The sequence below is a fragment of the Neolamprologus brichardi genome, chromosome 3 (genome assembly GCF_056152115.1).
Source record: "Neolamprologus brichardi isolate AB-2024 chromosome 3, ASM5615211v1, whole genome shotgun sequence".
NCBI lineage: Eukaryota > Metazoa > Chordata > Actinopteri > Cichliformes > Cichlidae > Neolamprologus > Neolamprologus brichardi.
Genome location: NC_142106.1, coordinates 32,656,331 through 32,673,206, shown reverse-complemented (window position 1 = coordinate 32,673,206; position 16,876 = coordinate 32,656,331). Strand labels below are relative to the sequence as shown.

The following is a 16,876-nucleotide window of genomic DNA, read 5'->3' as shown; positions in this document are numbered from 1 at the left end:
ACAATTTGATAAGTATATTATAACAAGATGTTGAAATGTATGTTATTTATACAGCAGTTTAACCTGAAAAGAGGACGTTACTCTCAAGTGGTGAGGGATTATTTACAGGTAACATTTAGTGGACAAAAAAGGTGTGTGGATAAACTTCACACATGCATTCCTGGGATTACTGTTCCAGAGTAATGCAATAAGAAACCAGCAGGTGGCAGCAGTGTGCTGGTTGGCACTGTCTCCTCACAGCAAGAAGGTCCTGACTGGGCCTGCGTGGCCCCTCTCCGGGAACTCCAGCTGCCTCCAACAGCCCAAGGACCTGGATGTTAGATTAACTGGTAATTTTAAAGTGGTCGTAGGTGTGAATGTGAGCCTGAATGCTTGTGTGTCTCTGTCTGATAGTCATATGACACAACTGTGACTTGTCCAGGTGTACACTGCTTCTGGATTGAGGAGTAATAATATTTTTAAAAACAAACAGACAAAGAAAGCAGAGCTGCACCTCGCAGTTTGTATTGATGATGATTTTGGACACAGCTGTGTTTGTTCTTTTAGAAAAGCCACATCTGGGACGAGCACAAATGTAAAGGCAGCCAGTGATGCCTCAACATCTTTAAAACTCAAGCCTGCATCATCAACTCACAGAGCTCTGGACACAAATGTCTGCTGGGACCTAACCAACTTGTTTTGATGACCAGGCCTTTATTCTTTCTTCAATAATAAGAAATAGTAATAATGTGTACGAGTACTTCTAAATGGAGAGCACCGCGTCTTATTGAAAAAATAAAAGGTAACATCACAATATGGCTTCAATAAAAACTTTAAAGCAGCCAATCATGAAGCCAAGAGTTCTGTGGTCCACTTCCAAACCAGAAAATCTAATCAAGCACAAACAATCTTAAATCTTTACTCTGATGAAAATATAAGAGAAAGTGAAGTCAAGGTTAAGTTTATTTATATATGTTTAAAACAACAGAGCTGATCGCAGAGCTCTACATTTAAAATACATAACCTTAAAAAAAGTAAAATGTTAAATCCAGAAAAAGTGAGAACAGCAAAAAACATTAAAATAAAATTAAATAAAAAAATTCACAGGATCTGATAGTATCGGACATCAAATGAATCATGATGCAGCCAGAGCTTTTTCATGTTTTTATAACAAATAATTCATTTTTACATTATGTAGATCTTTGAACTACAGTAAAAGTATTTGTTGGTGTTCATACCAGCACTAATGTGACTCTGCTGACTTTAAGTTGTTGCTTTCAGGTATTAAAAATCACAGACTTCAAACTTTTTTCTCACTTGCTATTGGAACAGGATACATTCAAAATTTTATATTAAAGCTTAAAAATGACTAAAAAATATCAGCTGCATATAAAGAGCATGGATCTGAAACAGGACACATCTCTGTGTGCTTAATGTTAAAACACAGTACCAAATCTATATCATATTATTATTCAATATCATCTTCATAAACACTAAAGACTGAGTGTGTCTGATATTTGGGCAGCAGAGGAGCAACAGTGGATTCATTAAAAGCTTCTTTTTGCTGCTGCAGCTCTCCTCACTGACCTGTAAAACAAACACACAAAGAACACAAATGTCCAAGTTACAGGATGTTCGCCATTTAATAACTTGAAGAATAACTCATCCTGCATGGCAGCATAATTACCAGGAAAGCTTCCTGATGTGACTTCAGAATAAACTGCTGCATCAGCTGCAGGACTTGATTTTCCTGTGAGTGGAAAGAAGATTTTAAGACCAGATAAACATGTTGAACAACATTCACTGGAGGTGATGGCAGACTTTGTTTACCTGCTTTCTTCTTGGCTTTTTCTTTTTTGGGGTGTTTGACCTCAGCATACATCAGACTGTCCTCTAAAAGAGAAGTCAGAGCTCAGGACACATTTGATCAGCAGGTATATGACACAGAGCTGTTGGACGTAGAGGTGGATTTAAACTCTGCAGATTTGTCAGCTGCAGCCATTAACATCATTAATGCTACGCTCCCCTTAATGGTTCTCGCTCTTTGTAGTTTCACTAGATTATTACTTTAGCTGCCAAGTAAAGAACAGACTATTTTAAGTGCTAAGAGCAACATGTAAGAACCATTGACAAGATGTAATACGTCACAAGGTTTCTTTTACTGTTATAAGAAAGTTAACAATTTAGAATTTTGAACACAGGATATTTTATTTAAGCAAATTAGCAAAACGAAAATCTTAATCAACTAGTAATAATCACTTGATTCAGTCACCTGAATTTTATCCAAATATAACTAATCTACTCAGTGCTATCACTGCTTTCAGATATAGTGTTGAGGTGAGGAGAGGGGTAATCAGTGCTGCACTCCTCTCCATCCTGTGCATGAAAGTCCAAATGAGGAAGCAGTAACACGGTACAAAGTCTTCCAACTCTTTTGTGAGACAAAAAAAAAGATCATTTCAGTTCATAAGTCCACAGTGATTGGGCAACTGACACTTTTGACTGTGAACTCCACAGTGCTTTCTTCTGATGTTACTCATCTTTAGCAAACTACATAAAGAACCTCGAACCTTCCCAAACAGCTCCGTTTATACTCATGTGCTCGTCTGCATCACTCCCTTCTTTCATCCCTTACTTATATTTTATATGCCCTACATCTATTCCACATACACACACGTTTCCATCCTATTGGCACATCTGATATTTTCCTGTATAAAAAAGCCAGCTTAAACAGTGCTCTGCTCTGCCTCCAGTGATCGAGCACACTCAGATTATGTGTTTTATTTGATGGTGTTTGGTTTTGTGATCAGTGGTCTAGTTCAGAAGCTCTGGATGCTGTGATTCAGTAAATCCAGCTGAAAAGTGGACTTTTTTCTTTGATCAAAGGCAACCCTTAGATTAGAGATTAACCTGTGATCTGATGAAGAGACTGAACTCAAACTGTGGAAGAAGTTGTTTTGAGTTCTTTGCAAAACTTCTGACCTGCTGTGTTTTCTGAATCACTCAATAAATTTGTTCTCCAGTGTGTCTGTGTTTGAGTGCTTTGAATGACCACAACAACACAACAACACAGTATCAGGTTAAACAAATACACCTGATTTAATGACTAACCCACCAAAACCCTAAATGACTGCAGATTAACTCTGCTGATGTGTAGCAGCTCAGCTTGGTAAGTGAATAACTAAACTCCATGTTGACCTAGAATTAGCTGCAACATAATGAAATGACACGTTCAAGTACAAACACTGAATGAGACTGTTGTGTCTGTACCTGCAGCTCCCGTCTTCACCTCAGAGTAAACAGCACTCTGCTCTGGTTTATGATGCTTCCCTGTGAAGATGATCAGATTATTTATCATGAGAAAATAATTAACTGTTACATTTTTTAAATATTTATTTATTTCATTTTACATTACATTTACATTTAATTGCACATGTTTTATGTACTTACTCTTCTTTTCAAAGTTTTTAAGTTCAATAAGAGAGTATGTGGCATCTTGATGGTCATCTGATCCTGAAATGTTCATATTTTAGTTACAGGATTGTAAACATTTCACATGGAAATAATTTTATTAAATCAAAAGTAAATTTCTTCTCTAAATTCTCTGTGTTTTTCAACAAATATACTGCACCATTTCTGTTGTCTTCAACCGGCGTAACTGAGTCATAGATGTGATTGGTACCTAAAAAAAGATGAACCAGAGTCACATTAATCATTGAATAAAAACCTAAAGGAGAGTTTAAATAATTCTGTTTAAGTCAAAACCAGGACTGTAAGATGTTTTCAGACAATAAAATCATAATGTTGTTACTGTTTGTGCTCTTCTGATATGAAACAATAACATTATGGATTTTTTTCAGTCGAGTTAAAGACACAATCAGGTTTGTAAAATTATTTTTGTTTCTCATTTAATGTGTCAATTTACTGTTTGGATGTTTGTCCAACTGGATTTTGACAAATATTCTCTTAAAAGCTGCTGAACACAAACTGAACCTAAGAACTGTTTGAGTTAATTAAGACTGAATGAAAAGTCAATATTAATAATGATAATAAAGATGGATTAAATACTGACCAGGATGAACAGAGCCGTACTCATGAGTTTCATTCTGGTTGACTCCATGATTTGTGGAGGAGCCCGGACTGTGACTCTCAGACTGGATCGACCTAAAACATGAAATAAACACAATAAACGCAAAAGTAACTGATGTTTGTTTAAAATAATAATAAAAAGTATTTTACCAACCTGGTGAAGCAGGAATCTGTGAAAGAGACAAATGTTATTACACATGTTTGTGATGTATAAATTGTTCCACTGATATTTTGTGTCATGAGATCAGAATACATGTATATGTGTGAATAATTAAAGTGTATGTAGTAAATAAACTCTCTAATGCAGCATGAAAAGAAGAGGCTCTTACACTTGGACTGTCTGCAGCGATACAACAAGAGCAGGAGAATAATAATGAGAGAGACTCCACAAACCAGTCCAACAATCAACCACACAGGAGATGAACTGCGTCCAGTTACTGTAACAACAAACAATAATTAATTATTAATAAATAAAACAAACACTCTGAGAGCACAAATCTCTGCTAAGGCAGCTCACTCTGTTAACAGTATTTACGTTTAAAGGAACAGTATTGTATTTTCTGTGGGGGGGGGGTGTTTTGTTTTATTTGTACTGTCAGAAGTTTTGTAGTTCAGTAAAAATAAGTCAAAGGCAGATTTTTTTCAACATGACAAGAAAGGCAGATGAGAAATGTAAAAGTGAGGTCAGAGGTCAAACGTAACATGATATTTTAAATCTTTATAAAGTATTTTCTATATGTTGACAAGACACAACACCTTTGTAAGAATCATAGTTTCTGTGTTATAAGGATTTTTATTTAGTCATAAAGTTGACCTTGAAGACCTCGGTGGCTGTAAGCCAAATGTTAATAGATAGTTAACATGACTGCAGCTCGTCAGTGAGGTAACCAGGCAGGTCTGCTGGGATCCTTTCTAGGAAAATAAGATTTGTATGCTAACAGATTTTCCCCTTGTTTCAGTTTCTTCCTGCTTCAAGATTCATTTTCATGCCATCATTCACCTCCAGTCAGACGCCTGCCACCTTGGATCATTACCCCCCTATTCACCACCACTGCTGCCCCCCTCGGAGCCTCTTCCTCACTTGTCTGCCTGCCCACCCTTCAGCAGATTCCACAGACATCTGCCTTCATCCTTTACTCCCACCTAGTCTGGACTCCAAGTAAGGCATTGTTGCAGCCACTTTATGAACACTCTCTGTCTTGTCACATTCCCTCAGATTTCCTGCCCTAACTGCTCTCTCCTCTCCCACAGATCTGCCGCCCTCACGCTGTTATGTCCGCTCCTCTGGCCTGTCTCTCTCACCTCAGTTAAGATTTTTTTGTAGGACTCACTCCTTAAGTTTAGGTTCATTTATGTTTTGTTCTTGTTGACCAAGTCAAAGTTCACAATCTGTTGTGTTAAATTATTTATCCTTTGTTTGAGTAAAAAAACCTTCACTTATTACATCCTCTGCTGTTTTCACCTGAGTCCCTCACGTGAGTCCTGAATCACAACAATATAGAGATATTACATAATAGTTTTATAAAGTTCTGACTAAATAGACCCAGGTGGCTTCAAAACATTAAAAGAGATAATATGATGTTATTTCTCAAGCATGAAATCCATTAAAATCCATCAAATGTTTTGATCCTGCTCACCTTTAACTGACATCCAGCTCTGTGCTGACTCTCTTCCTGAGTACTGACACTTGTAGAAACCTTCATCAGACTTTGACACTGCAGAGATCTTCAGCTCCCCTCGGGTATCATTTTGAATAGGTTTGTCATTGTGATAGAAAAACACATTGGAAAGTATTCTTTGTGTTCTCAAACTGCAGCTCAGACTAACAGAAGCTCCCTCAGTCACAGGATGAACAGGACTCACCAGGATAGGACCATTACCATCATCTGTGAAACAATCACACACAATTGTTTCAGTCAGACCAGCTGATGCACACTTTTAGAAAAAGCTGTGAGTCGTGTCTCTTGATCTACATGCAGACCTGGTTTTCTGAGTGATTATGAGGACTGGAAATATAGTTGGGATGTTCCTGGCAGGAGTCAAATTATTGACGGTGACATTATTGAATGGTTAAAGGTGAAATTGTAAATGTTTGTATGTTTGTGTTATTTTGCATGACGTGTTTCCCAAATTTCTCTGAATTGAGACATTAAAGGTTCATCTAATCTGACGACAGAGATGTTGAGCTTTTTTGAGTTTTATTCTGACAGAGAAAATAAAAAATACTGTTGGCAAATTATGACAAACTGGATTATGAAAGGATGAAGAGAAATTAGACAAACATCCAAGAATATTTTGATGCTTCGTTGCCTGAAATTGTCTGAAATTCTCATTTTTGTTTTTTTTTCCACATAGAGTTACTTCACATACAGCAAAGCTGGGACAAATGTTCATGTGACGTCTAAATCATTCAGATTCAAGAAGTAAATGTATAATAACATACTCTGTACAGTGATGTTGACTGCTCTGCTGAACTCTCCTGATCCAGACTCACACCAGTACACTCCAGTATCTGACTTTGATGTGTTGATGTTACATGTGGATCCAGTCATTCTCCTACAGTCAGAGAGTCGGCCGTCCTCAGAGAACTTCCTCACTCTCCACTCAGTGAAGTTTCCCTCACAGGTCAGTGAGACAGAGTCAGAGGTGAAGTGTTGCACTCTGTCAGGACTCACTGTGAGAGACGCTGCTGAATGAACATCTGGAAACAACATGCAGTGAAGAGACAAAGCTCACAGATGTTAGGATTCAAAATATCACAGTGAAAAAATTCGTTTGAAGCTTTTGTTTTGAAAATCAAATTTAATAGTTCAATGTGATAAAGTGTTTGTTTGGTGAGACAACACTGAGTCTGACAACAAGCCCTGAATCACACAGACAGTCAAATCAATGGAAAACAAAGGAGCCGAATACTGACATGTTTAAGATGATCTAACCCACATGCTTTATCTGCTGGCAGCTCATGTAGAGCTTGGTACACGTCATGTGACATCATGAGCTTTGAGTCATCACTCTCAGCATCATCCACCTGATACAGATCACTCTGAACACACTTCAGTCATTAGCTGTAATGTTTCTGTCATAATTCTGTGATATTGTCTGTTTCACAGATTCCTTCTACAGTGAGATATTTTGCAGCAGCAGGACCAAAACTAAAAACCTTTGAAGTATATTTTAAATGCACAATAACAGCAGCTGTTATTTGTGACGTCTTCTTCTAGCATCCATCTGCAGTCAGTGTTTTTCTTGTATTTGTCAGAGCTGTTAACCTGCCTGCTGACATCTTTGTTTCTTTATTAACTATATTTGACTTTTTTATCTGAACACCTACCTGAGCACTAAACAAAGAGTCTTAACTGTGTAAATCCTGTCTGTGCACTAAGTAAAAATAATCAGTACAAACAGTAACACGAGTTTAAATATCAAAGTAAAAGTATTCAAAGAGAAAACATTTAAAACCTCATAGATGTCTTTTGTTTTTCATGTTATCACATTAAATAAAACTGAAAAATAAGAAAAGGAAAATAAATTCAGTTTGGTTTGATCACAGAGAGAAAGGAAAATATTAAGTTCAGTTCTTCTTTTGTGGAGTTTTAATATAAACAAAGATAAATGGTTGTCATGGAGATGAGATTTTAATGGTCTAAATCCTGGTGAATAAAAATGATGACCTAACATGAGCTCATTGAAAGGACAGAGAAACAAACTGACCTGCAAACCAGACAAACTTTGGTTGACTGTGATCAGTGTGATACTCTGGGTCTCCTCTTCCAGCTCTGCACACATATCCTGCTGTGTGTGTCTGTCCATGAATGATGTAGGAGTCCTGTGCAGTCCCACTGCCATCAGGTAGCAGCTCATAACTGGAGGATTTCTCTGATAGATCAGGAACAGCTTTATACCAGTAGAAGCTCCATCCTGCAGACGGATGTTCAACCTCACAGTTCTGAGGCTCCAGGACTCAGCCATGATGGAGACACAGTGAGGACAGGACGGGGTTCATCTGTTCAACAAAGATTTTCTCTCAGTGAACATGTAGTACAGTCTCTGAACAGTGAGCTCAGTTTATACAAAGAATAATAATCTCAGTCTATATGAACAGAAACACATTTTACAAAGTGTTCAAACAGCTTAAAGCAAATATGACTTACTGTCAGAAACTGTCAGTGTGACTGAATCACTCCACTCTGTTGTTTCACGCTGTGAACTTTTCATTCTGCCCTTACAGCGATAGTTTCCACTGTTGGATGATGAAGCAGAGCTAATCCTGTATTCATTTTGATTTGGAGGTTTTATGGTGCTGTTTGTTTCCCACTCATAATCCCACTCAGTGTCTCCTCCATGGATCTCACATCTGACAGTGATCGTCTCTCCTCCGTATATCTCAGACCAGTTTGGATACAGAGTCACAACAGGCCTGTTTGAGACTGTTAATGTTCAACAAAGTACAATAAAACACGTGAAAGACAAAAGGTTCAATTGCCGTAAGATGTAGTGCTTTGTAGGAAGTTACATTTAAACGCACCAGTTGTGTCAATCCTGACTGACTGACTCAACTCAGTGTAGTAAATTGGTTCTCCTCTTCCTCCTCTGCAGCTGTAGCGTCCTCCCTCTGAGACACTGATTTGTCCATTTGTCACAGGTTGATAAGATTTCCCATCTCTGTACCAGTAGTATTTCCATCCAGATGATGATGATGATGATGATGATGATGATGATGGGTTCACAGAGCAGGTCAGGGTCACACTGCCCCCTACTGGAACAGCTGTCCTGTCAGCTCTCAGTTCAGCCTTTGGTTTTGCTGCAGTTCAGTTTAGAACAAGAACATAAAAGTAAAAATGACTGAATCAGAACAATTTAAAGATGGAAATATGTAAATGATCAAACATCATGAAACCATAGTTGAGATAAAACAAACTGTGCCACACAAAATATTCTGTAATACTCTTTTGATCAAAACAGTGAATCTTTTTATTTACTTTTGTGTATTTTCATTTATTACATACATGCACATTTCAAATAATTAATTTGAAGCATGACTGAGTTTATTGATCAATAATGAGGAAGTAACCCAGGTTAATATGATCTGATTGTATTTTGAACATGTGAGAATTGTTCCTAAATGAGTGTGAGCAGTTATCATTTCATTGGTGTTATTTTTTACTTTTGTTTTTGGTGTATTGGGATTTGGTGAGTCACAGTTGGTTTTCTTTGGTGTCAGTTAGCACGTTATGTCATTGTGTTCTTTACTCAATCTGATGTTGAAGCCTCTGATAGCTAAGATGAGACCTAGTAAGGTTGTTTTATATTCTTTTGCTGTGGAAGCTGACATTTCCTGTTGCACAGATGTCTTTAGACCACACTAATCGGCCAACCGGGTATTTGCCCGGTATAATTTTTCATTTTTCATGTTTGTTTGTTTTTGTAACGGTATAAACAATGAAAGGTGGTGGGTTAGCCAATTGGTCATGATCAAGTCTGGGTGGACCAATTACAATACATCCCTATTGAGATGAAAAGGAACAGTTTGTCCCGGACTTCAGCTAGAATGAAAAAAAACCCCATAAAGCTGGAGTTATTCTGTGTCTTTGCTGCACAGCTGCCTCTTCTTCTCTTCTTCTCGCCCCCTCCCTCTGTTGTTGCTACTTCAGTCAGATCAATGATCGGCTTTTCTGTCGGCTTTTCTGCTAGTCCCGTCTCTCTTGTTTGTTTATCGCCCACTTTGCACCAAAAAGAGGAAACCAGTGGATGTCGCTCGAAACAACAGCAGTACGTTTAAGCTTGATCAGCTGTTGTTAGAATTTATTTAATATTAATTTCGAGTATCAGCTGATGTTTGCTGGAGCCACAGCTGTAAAAGCTGCAGGTCATGATATCGGTTTGGATATGTGGTGAGAGGAAACATGAACATGATACACTGTATACAAATCATATATATATACCAACAAGACTGTATATCACTGTCACGAAAGCGTTTGTTTTCATTCAAAGGATTTATGGTTTTTCCTATAATACCTGGTGGTCTAGTCAATACACGGGCAGATTTTTGGACGGCACACTTGGGATGTCATTGTCCTCCATTGTCCATCATTACATTCGTTGCAGAGAAACAAGCACAGGGCTCTCATTGATTTAGCGTTATGACTAATTATATATTTTCATGTACTTTATATTTGTTTTTTAGTTGAGGACATTTTAGGAGGACACTGCCAATAAAGTTACACAACTACGAAGTAAATTTGTGTTTATTATTATATCTACAAAATACAAGAGTTTTGGTCTTGGTCTTATCATTCTATTTTGTTGTATTTATCCGCGACACGTTAAGGCCGGTCCGTGTAAATATTGTCTGACATTAAACCAATTCGTGGCGCAAAAAAATGTTAGGGACCGCTGATCTAAGTGACTTATATACAGTGGCGGTCCTAGCCTGTTTGGCGCCCTGGGCGAACACTCCCTCTGATAGGTATAACGTGTGCATGAAATGCTAATTTGTGGGCACAAATTGGGTATAACGTGGCAACGAATTACGCATTTGTGGCCACGAAATAGATAATGTGCGCACATCATACTGATACAATTCCTGGACAGCTGCGTAGAGACATAAGCATAAGATTAGGCTAAACCTATACACCATGGACAGAGACAATATGAATCAGTTTTATTTTAGGCTGGGAATGAGCTACAAATGCATTTTGAAAAGCCTGCAATGCAAGGAACCATTATTACGGAGAGACATTTAAACAGGATATTGAGAGCCAAGTTGCTTTACAGACGTAATTGCGACCTGGACGCTGGGATAGATTTTATTGTCAACCAACTGCAAGGGCCTGGGAAGGATCACGGTTATCGGTCAAGTGTTTCGTGGCTACAAATTAGCATTTCGTGCGCACGTTATACCTATTTCGTGCACACAAAGTAGTATTTTGTGGCCACAATTTATTTATTTTTTGAACCATGTCATCAGAGGGGCTCCGTAGGGCAGCATGAGTACGAGTAATTTTTTTTTTTGACGATGCCCGTGATGCCACCCCGGGCAACCGCCCGTATCAAAAACTGCTACCGCTTATATATTATGTTTAACCCGAGTAGGGAAAGACCACGGGGGGTTTGAAAACGATGTGCCGAGAGTCTTGACCAGCCGGTCAGCTGGTGGGTAACAGGCATCTCTGAAAACGTTAGAGCACTGTTGCAAATATGTGATGTCTTGTTAAATTGAGCAGATGTTTGAAGTTTACACAGCAACATTCTCGCCTGAAAATATCTTAAAAGTTTATTTTGTGATCCAAAGAGAGTAATATTTTAAACTCCACCACTCTGCCTTCCTCCGCCACTGCCTCGTTTGAGTTTTGGATGAAATGTCATTCTGGGATATTTGCCTGGGTTTAGCTACAGCAGCTAGTGAGCTGATTGGAGACCAAAACAGCCAATCAGAATTGTTTGCATCCAAGTCTGTGATTGGTTGGTTTTGTGGCACAAATATAAAAGCATACAGAAACAGTTGAACACCAGGGGTAGAAATGTTGAGAGCACAAGCAACACGAGCAGGTCCGTGATCTGAGCAACAACAAATGCAAAAACTGAGCGAGAAGGGCTGCTGTTGTGTGTGTATATGGACAATTGCAAAATTATGGATATGGATAATTGCAAACACTGAAATGAAGCAGCAATAAATCTTTGTTTATTCAAATTTAGCTTATCTCAGTGATGCTGCAGGGTTCGTTTGACTTTGGGACCTGAAGTGGACGGAGGTTTGGAACCAGATTATTCTGCGAGTTTCCCGACTACGGCAGTAATGCTCCAACAATCCACCAAGCAATGCGGCTTAAAAGCTTACCATTTTTTGACAGATTTTTGAGCGCTGTGGACCACACAAAATCGGTTCAAGGTCAGTAAGCACAGCCAGAATTCATATATAAGGCGCACTGTTGATTTTTGAGAAAATTTAAGGATTTTAAGTACGCATTATAGTGTGGAAAATACACTATACAGAAGAAAATAATGTATCGTGATATATATTGTTACCGCACATGCTTCAAATTATACCATGATATGGATTTTTGTCCCTATTGCCCAGTCCTAACCTGAATTACCTGAACGTGTTCTGACAAACCATCCTACTTTGACAAACCGTCCTATCGTAAGTAGTTTATGCACATTTCTGCTGTCACAGAGTCATTCCAGCACAAATTTAAGATGGTATGATGGTTTGCCACTTAACTTTGCCCATCAGAGTATGCTTGTGGCTCATAATTATAAAGCGAGGATGCTTTGCCCCTTCATTACACCCGTTAAAGTATGCTTGTATGTAACAATCACAAAGGTAGCATGGTTTGGCACTTCATTTTACCCGTCAGAGTATGTTTCTAGCTCTTATTAACAAAGGTAGGATGATTTGGCACTTAATTTTAGCTGTTAAAGTATGCTTGTAGGTCACATTCACAAAGGTAGGATGGTTTGCCACTTAATTTCGTGTTGCGCGCATGCGCAGAAACAAGGATGGTAGGATGGTTTGTCAGGTAGGATGGATTCCCAGAACACCACGTCCAATAAAATGAGTCCATATTGTCGTCTGCAGTTCATAGTTCATTAAGTGAAAAACATGCAGTGTGTGTTGTTCATGAGACCAGACTCTTTAACTCAAACCTGAAACCTCTAAGATTCATTTCAATAATGGACAACATGTACGGGCTCAAATTGTGGTCATAAATATTTTGTACTTGTAAGTCAAATGCGTACTTGTGAACTGAGTTTGGTTTTGTAACCTTGTAAACCAAAATATGTGAAAATTGTATGTTTGTGCATCTACTGATGAGAATGTGTGTGTGTGTAAAAAAGATTTGTGTTTGTATAAAAATATTTACACGGGTTACAATTTTTTTTTGTTAAGGTTTGCTTACTGATACAAAGCAAAAACTATTTGTGATTTTATACTACACACAGTAATTTTGACCTGATTTTTCTTCCTTTCAGCTGATTGGTTAATGTCATATCAATCACAAATGTAACAATCCAATCAGAAAACAGATGGGTTTGGCTGCTTGGGGTGCTTTACTGAGCTTCAGGTGCTGGAAGGGTAATACAGTTTAGTGATGTGTGATACCACTGATTTCCTTTCCTTTCCGATACCAAGTAAAATTCAGGGCGATATCGACGATACTGATCCGATACTGATACTTTGTACAAAAACCTAATGTTTCATTGTATTTCATAATGCAATATTTAATTGGATTATGTAATTGTAATAATAATATAAAGATATAGCTTCATAATGATTACAGGACATCAGACTACTTGTTCTTATTACTTAATAATGCAGAATAATCCTATAGAAATTAAAAGAAAAAACTTGAAGTTGTGCGCTATTTGAGCATGTTGCTGCCTGCAGCACTAAAGGACTCCGCGAGAGACGTCTGTCTCGCCATAACAGCACCTGTCCCCCTCCTCCTCTTCAGTTCACCTCAACATACGCTCTTAATATTCTGTGATATGATTTACTCTGAGGTTTTTGATGAGGTTAGTGGTGTTGCCACAAAACCTCACTGTCTTGCCACATGTATCAAATACCGCATCTTGGCTTTTTGTCGAGGTAAAATACATCCATACATCACTCCGTTTACGAACAGCCATTGTTGTGAGTGCGCATGCCAGAGGCTGCAACACATTTATACAGCCATATTTTGCATATGACTATGAAAGGCGTAAGAGGAAGTAGTTCCTCCCAATTTAGACGATCCGAATGATATAGTTTCTTTCCACTGTGTTCCTTTTAATGAAAATCTACAAATTTACTCCAAAGTACTAATATATTGATATTTTAATATGAGAATCAATTTTAGAACATAAATTACTGGTATCGGAAGAATTGATATTACAATATCGATCCGCACACCACTAATACAGTTTGAAGCTGGAGGATCTCTATATGAATATCCCATACAAGCTAGGTCCATTAACTTTCGGTAGCTGTTGAAATGATAAAGTTGTGGTATGTCAGTGGTTAGAAATACCATTATTAATTTAGGATTAGTTTAACACAAATTCAGTGCTGACCAGTGTTGGTCAAGTTACTTGAAATAAGTAATCAGTAACTAATTACTGATTACTTCCCCAAAAAAGTAATCTCATTGCTTTACTGATTACTTATTTTAAAAAGTAAGTAATTACTTAGTTACTTAGTTATTAAAAACACAATTTACAACCTGAATAGGTGATAAAGCGATAGATCTTTCAGCCCAATTCTACTTTTTCTGCATAATCCATCATACAAAATGTAATCAAATGGAAAAGTCTGTTTTTTTTAACTTGTTTTATCAGTTTTAATCTTTTAACTTTATGCATCAAGCAAAAATTTAATTATATGCACCATTCTCTGACTTGAAGAAATTAGTTTAACATTTAAACCTATTTTCTGCACATTCCAGCACATAAAATAAATTATGTTTTGTGTTTACACTCAGTCTTTCAAATAGATGCAAGTAAAACACAGCAGAAAATAAATAAAATCAAAGACTCAGCGGTCCTGTTGCTCTATTTTCACCTGTAAAGCAGAAGTGGGGTAGGCGGAGGTTTGCCTTGGTGCAGGTGTGCCGCAGCGGTCAGTGGAAGAATCCGCGAGTTTCTCTGTGAATTTCCCATTACGTTGTTGCACACTCGGAGCTTGTTTAGGGTTTTTTCGGTGTAAAACGAAGTTTTCTTCCCACGCACAATGGACGCTAATATTTTTGTCACTTTTTATGGAATCAAACTTAAAGTAAGGTCAGTACTTCCACGCTTTAAACGCTGCATGCTCATACTCTCTCCCACACTCGATCCATTGTTGATCTGCACACAGCTGTTGTCACGAACGTCGCACTCGCTTACGTCACTGTCATGAAACACTCTCGCAAAAAAATCATGGTTTTAGTAGCGCAGCGTTCCTACGGGAAAGTAACGGTAATCTAATTACCGTTTTTGCAATAGTAATCCCTTACTTTGCTCGTTACTTAAAAAATAACGTGTTACTGCCCATCTCTGGTGCTTACCCGGTACTATTGCTGTGAGTCACAGTGCGCAGCATAAAGGCCCGTTCACAGCAGACGCAGCGTGCGCTACTAATGCTAAATGCTAACTAAAAGCAAAGGATCCAGAATTTGTTGCGCTGGCCACTGAGCTCTACCTGTACTAAATGCGCCTGCTCCTTGTAGTTTCTATCTCTGACTTTATGTCCTCTACTAGAGTTTGTGGTGTTTTATCTTTAATTGTTTAATAAAAACATGTATCGCTACTTCATAACGAAGAAAGCTTTGTAACTCTCCCCACTAGTGAAGACTGTCATTTCCACAGCACTGCTTTCCCCCTGAGGTCCGCAGCACTGTTGAAAAGGCTCTGGAGGTCCCTGTGTAAGCACGTAAACCTGTGACACAAAAATCACCAAACTGGGACAAACAGACTGTTTTCCTGTTCTGTAGAGCTGCACAGCAGAGAAGATACTTTGATATGTTTTTTGTCTTCACTGTGAGTAAAAAGCTGCTTTTCACGTTTTTTTGTTGTCAAACTGAAACCAAAATATTTTAGTGAGCAGCACAAAAGAATCAGCTACAAATCTGCAAGAAAGCGAGTTTTCACTTATTTTAACAAAATGAATTATCTGTACGGAACATCTTCAACTTACATGATACAGTCAGTCCAGGAACTTTACTCCAATATGTTAACAAATAGTCCCTTCTGCCCCGGCAGCTGTATCCTCCACTGTCAGCCTCAGTAGCGCTGATGATTCTGTATTCACTGGATGTTGGAGGTGTGTTTAACTTTACTGTATGATTACTGTATGTTGTTATAATTAAATTAAAACACTGTTTTATGCTACTTTTGATACAAGATTAAAAACAAAACTTGCGGTGTTGTTGAAATACAAAGTATTTTGTTGTGTTTTTGGATGAAACATTGTATAGTATAAATTAAAATGAGTGAAATGTGTCCAACTTACATAGTACTCTGAATGGGATCATATCCCTCCACTCTGTCCTGGAAAAGCTTCTTTTACCCCGGCACCTGTATTCTCCACTGTCAGACTCCGTAACTGTGATGATTCTGTATTTTCTGGATGTTGGAGGTGTGTTTAACTTGGCTGGACGCCATTCATACGTCCACTGAGCTCTTTCACGTCCCTGAATCTCACATGTGACAGTGACTGTCTCACCGCTGTATATCTGAGTCCAGGGTGGCTGCAGGGTCACAGTGGGCGTAATAGGAACTGTTCACATAAAAATGATCCAGTTAGAAGAAGAGAAACATGAAAACTCTGCTGTTTATAACATAAGAGTAGAGTCCATGCAAAACAGCTGATTCACAGAGAAACAAGTTAAACATAAAAAAAGTCACAACATAAAAGTTTCAAACTGTAACACAATATTTTCAGTAAAATATTAAAGGTAAAGTCTTTACTTTACACAGTTTTTGTTCAGATTCTTAAAATTACAGATTATTTTTTCATGAGTTGACAGCAGATTAAGAAGACTGGAAGAAATTATGTGAGAAACGTTTTCTAAAGGTTCTGATGAGGTCATCATGTGAAACTGGTGCAGTTGCTGATTGGGACATTGGAGTGTGTCACACTTGTAGTTATTGTATAACAAACAGGTTCTTGTGGCTCTCAGTGATTTTCCATGAACTGAACCTTAAACCACTGATCCACTAATGCATCTGTTCTGCACTGGAGGTTCTTCTAGCTGTAATATCATTAAACATATTATGACACTCATGAACACCTTTTCTTTTCATTAATTAAAATAAATAAATGCCATTAACAACAATTACAGGAAATAAT

At 37.9% G+C, this 16,876-nt stretch overlaps 2 protein-coding genes across 2 annotated transcripts in view; both read right to left on the bottom strand.

Moving 5' to 3' along the window:
• Nucleotides 1-16,876, bottom strand: part of LOC102794889 (basement membrane-specific heparan sulfate proteoglycan core protein-like) — a 57,227-nt gene that overhangs the window by 39,591 nt on the left and 760 nt on the right. Inside the window, exons 2-3 of the mRNA XM_087838307.1 lie at nucleotides 16,037-16,303; nucleotides 8,230-8,495 (exon numbers count right to left, since the gene is read on the bottom strand). Coding sequence (XP_087694433.1) covers nucleotides 8,230-8,495; nucleotides 16,037-16,303 — 533 coding nt within the window. The remainder of the gene's footprint in view (nucleotides 1-8,229; nucleotides 8,496-16,036; nucleotides 16,304-16,876) is intronic.
• Nucleotides 1,137-6,782, bottom strand: LOC148104245 (low affinity immunoglobulin gamma Fc region receptor III-like). The gene is made up of 10 exons (XM_087836950.1): nucleotides 6,512-6,782; nucleotides 5,706-5,954; nucleotides 4,223-4,238; nucleotides 4,052-4,143; nucleotides 3,611-3,661; nucleotides 3,430-3,492; nucleotides 3,250-3,309; nucleotides 1,810-1,872; nucleotides 1,667-1,729; nucleotides 1,137-1,566 (listed from the first exon to the last, which is right to left on the bottom strand). Exons 1-10 carry the CDS (start codon nucleotides 6,780-6,782, stop codon nucleotides 1,559-1,561), a joined length of 936 nt encoding a protein of 311 aa, XP_087693076.1. The 3' UTR covers nucleotides 1,137-1,558.

Bases quoted from the DNA above. Each gene is read 5' to 3' on its own strand.
- LOC148104245 (XM_087836950.1), bottom strand. From the start codon at position 6,782: ATGTTGTTTCCAGATGTTCATTCAGCAGCGTCTCTCACAGTGAGTCCT. The intron at 3,662-4,051 runs GTCAGTATTTAA...ATCTTTTTTTAG, and splicing joins GTACGGCTCTGTTCATCCTG to GTACCAATCACATCTATGAC. The intron at 3,310-3,429 runs GTAAGTACATAA...TCATCTTCACAG, and splicing joins TAAAAACTTTGAAAAGAAGA to GGAAGCATCATAAACCAGAG.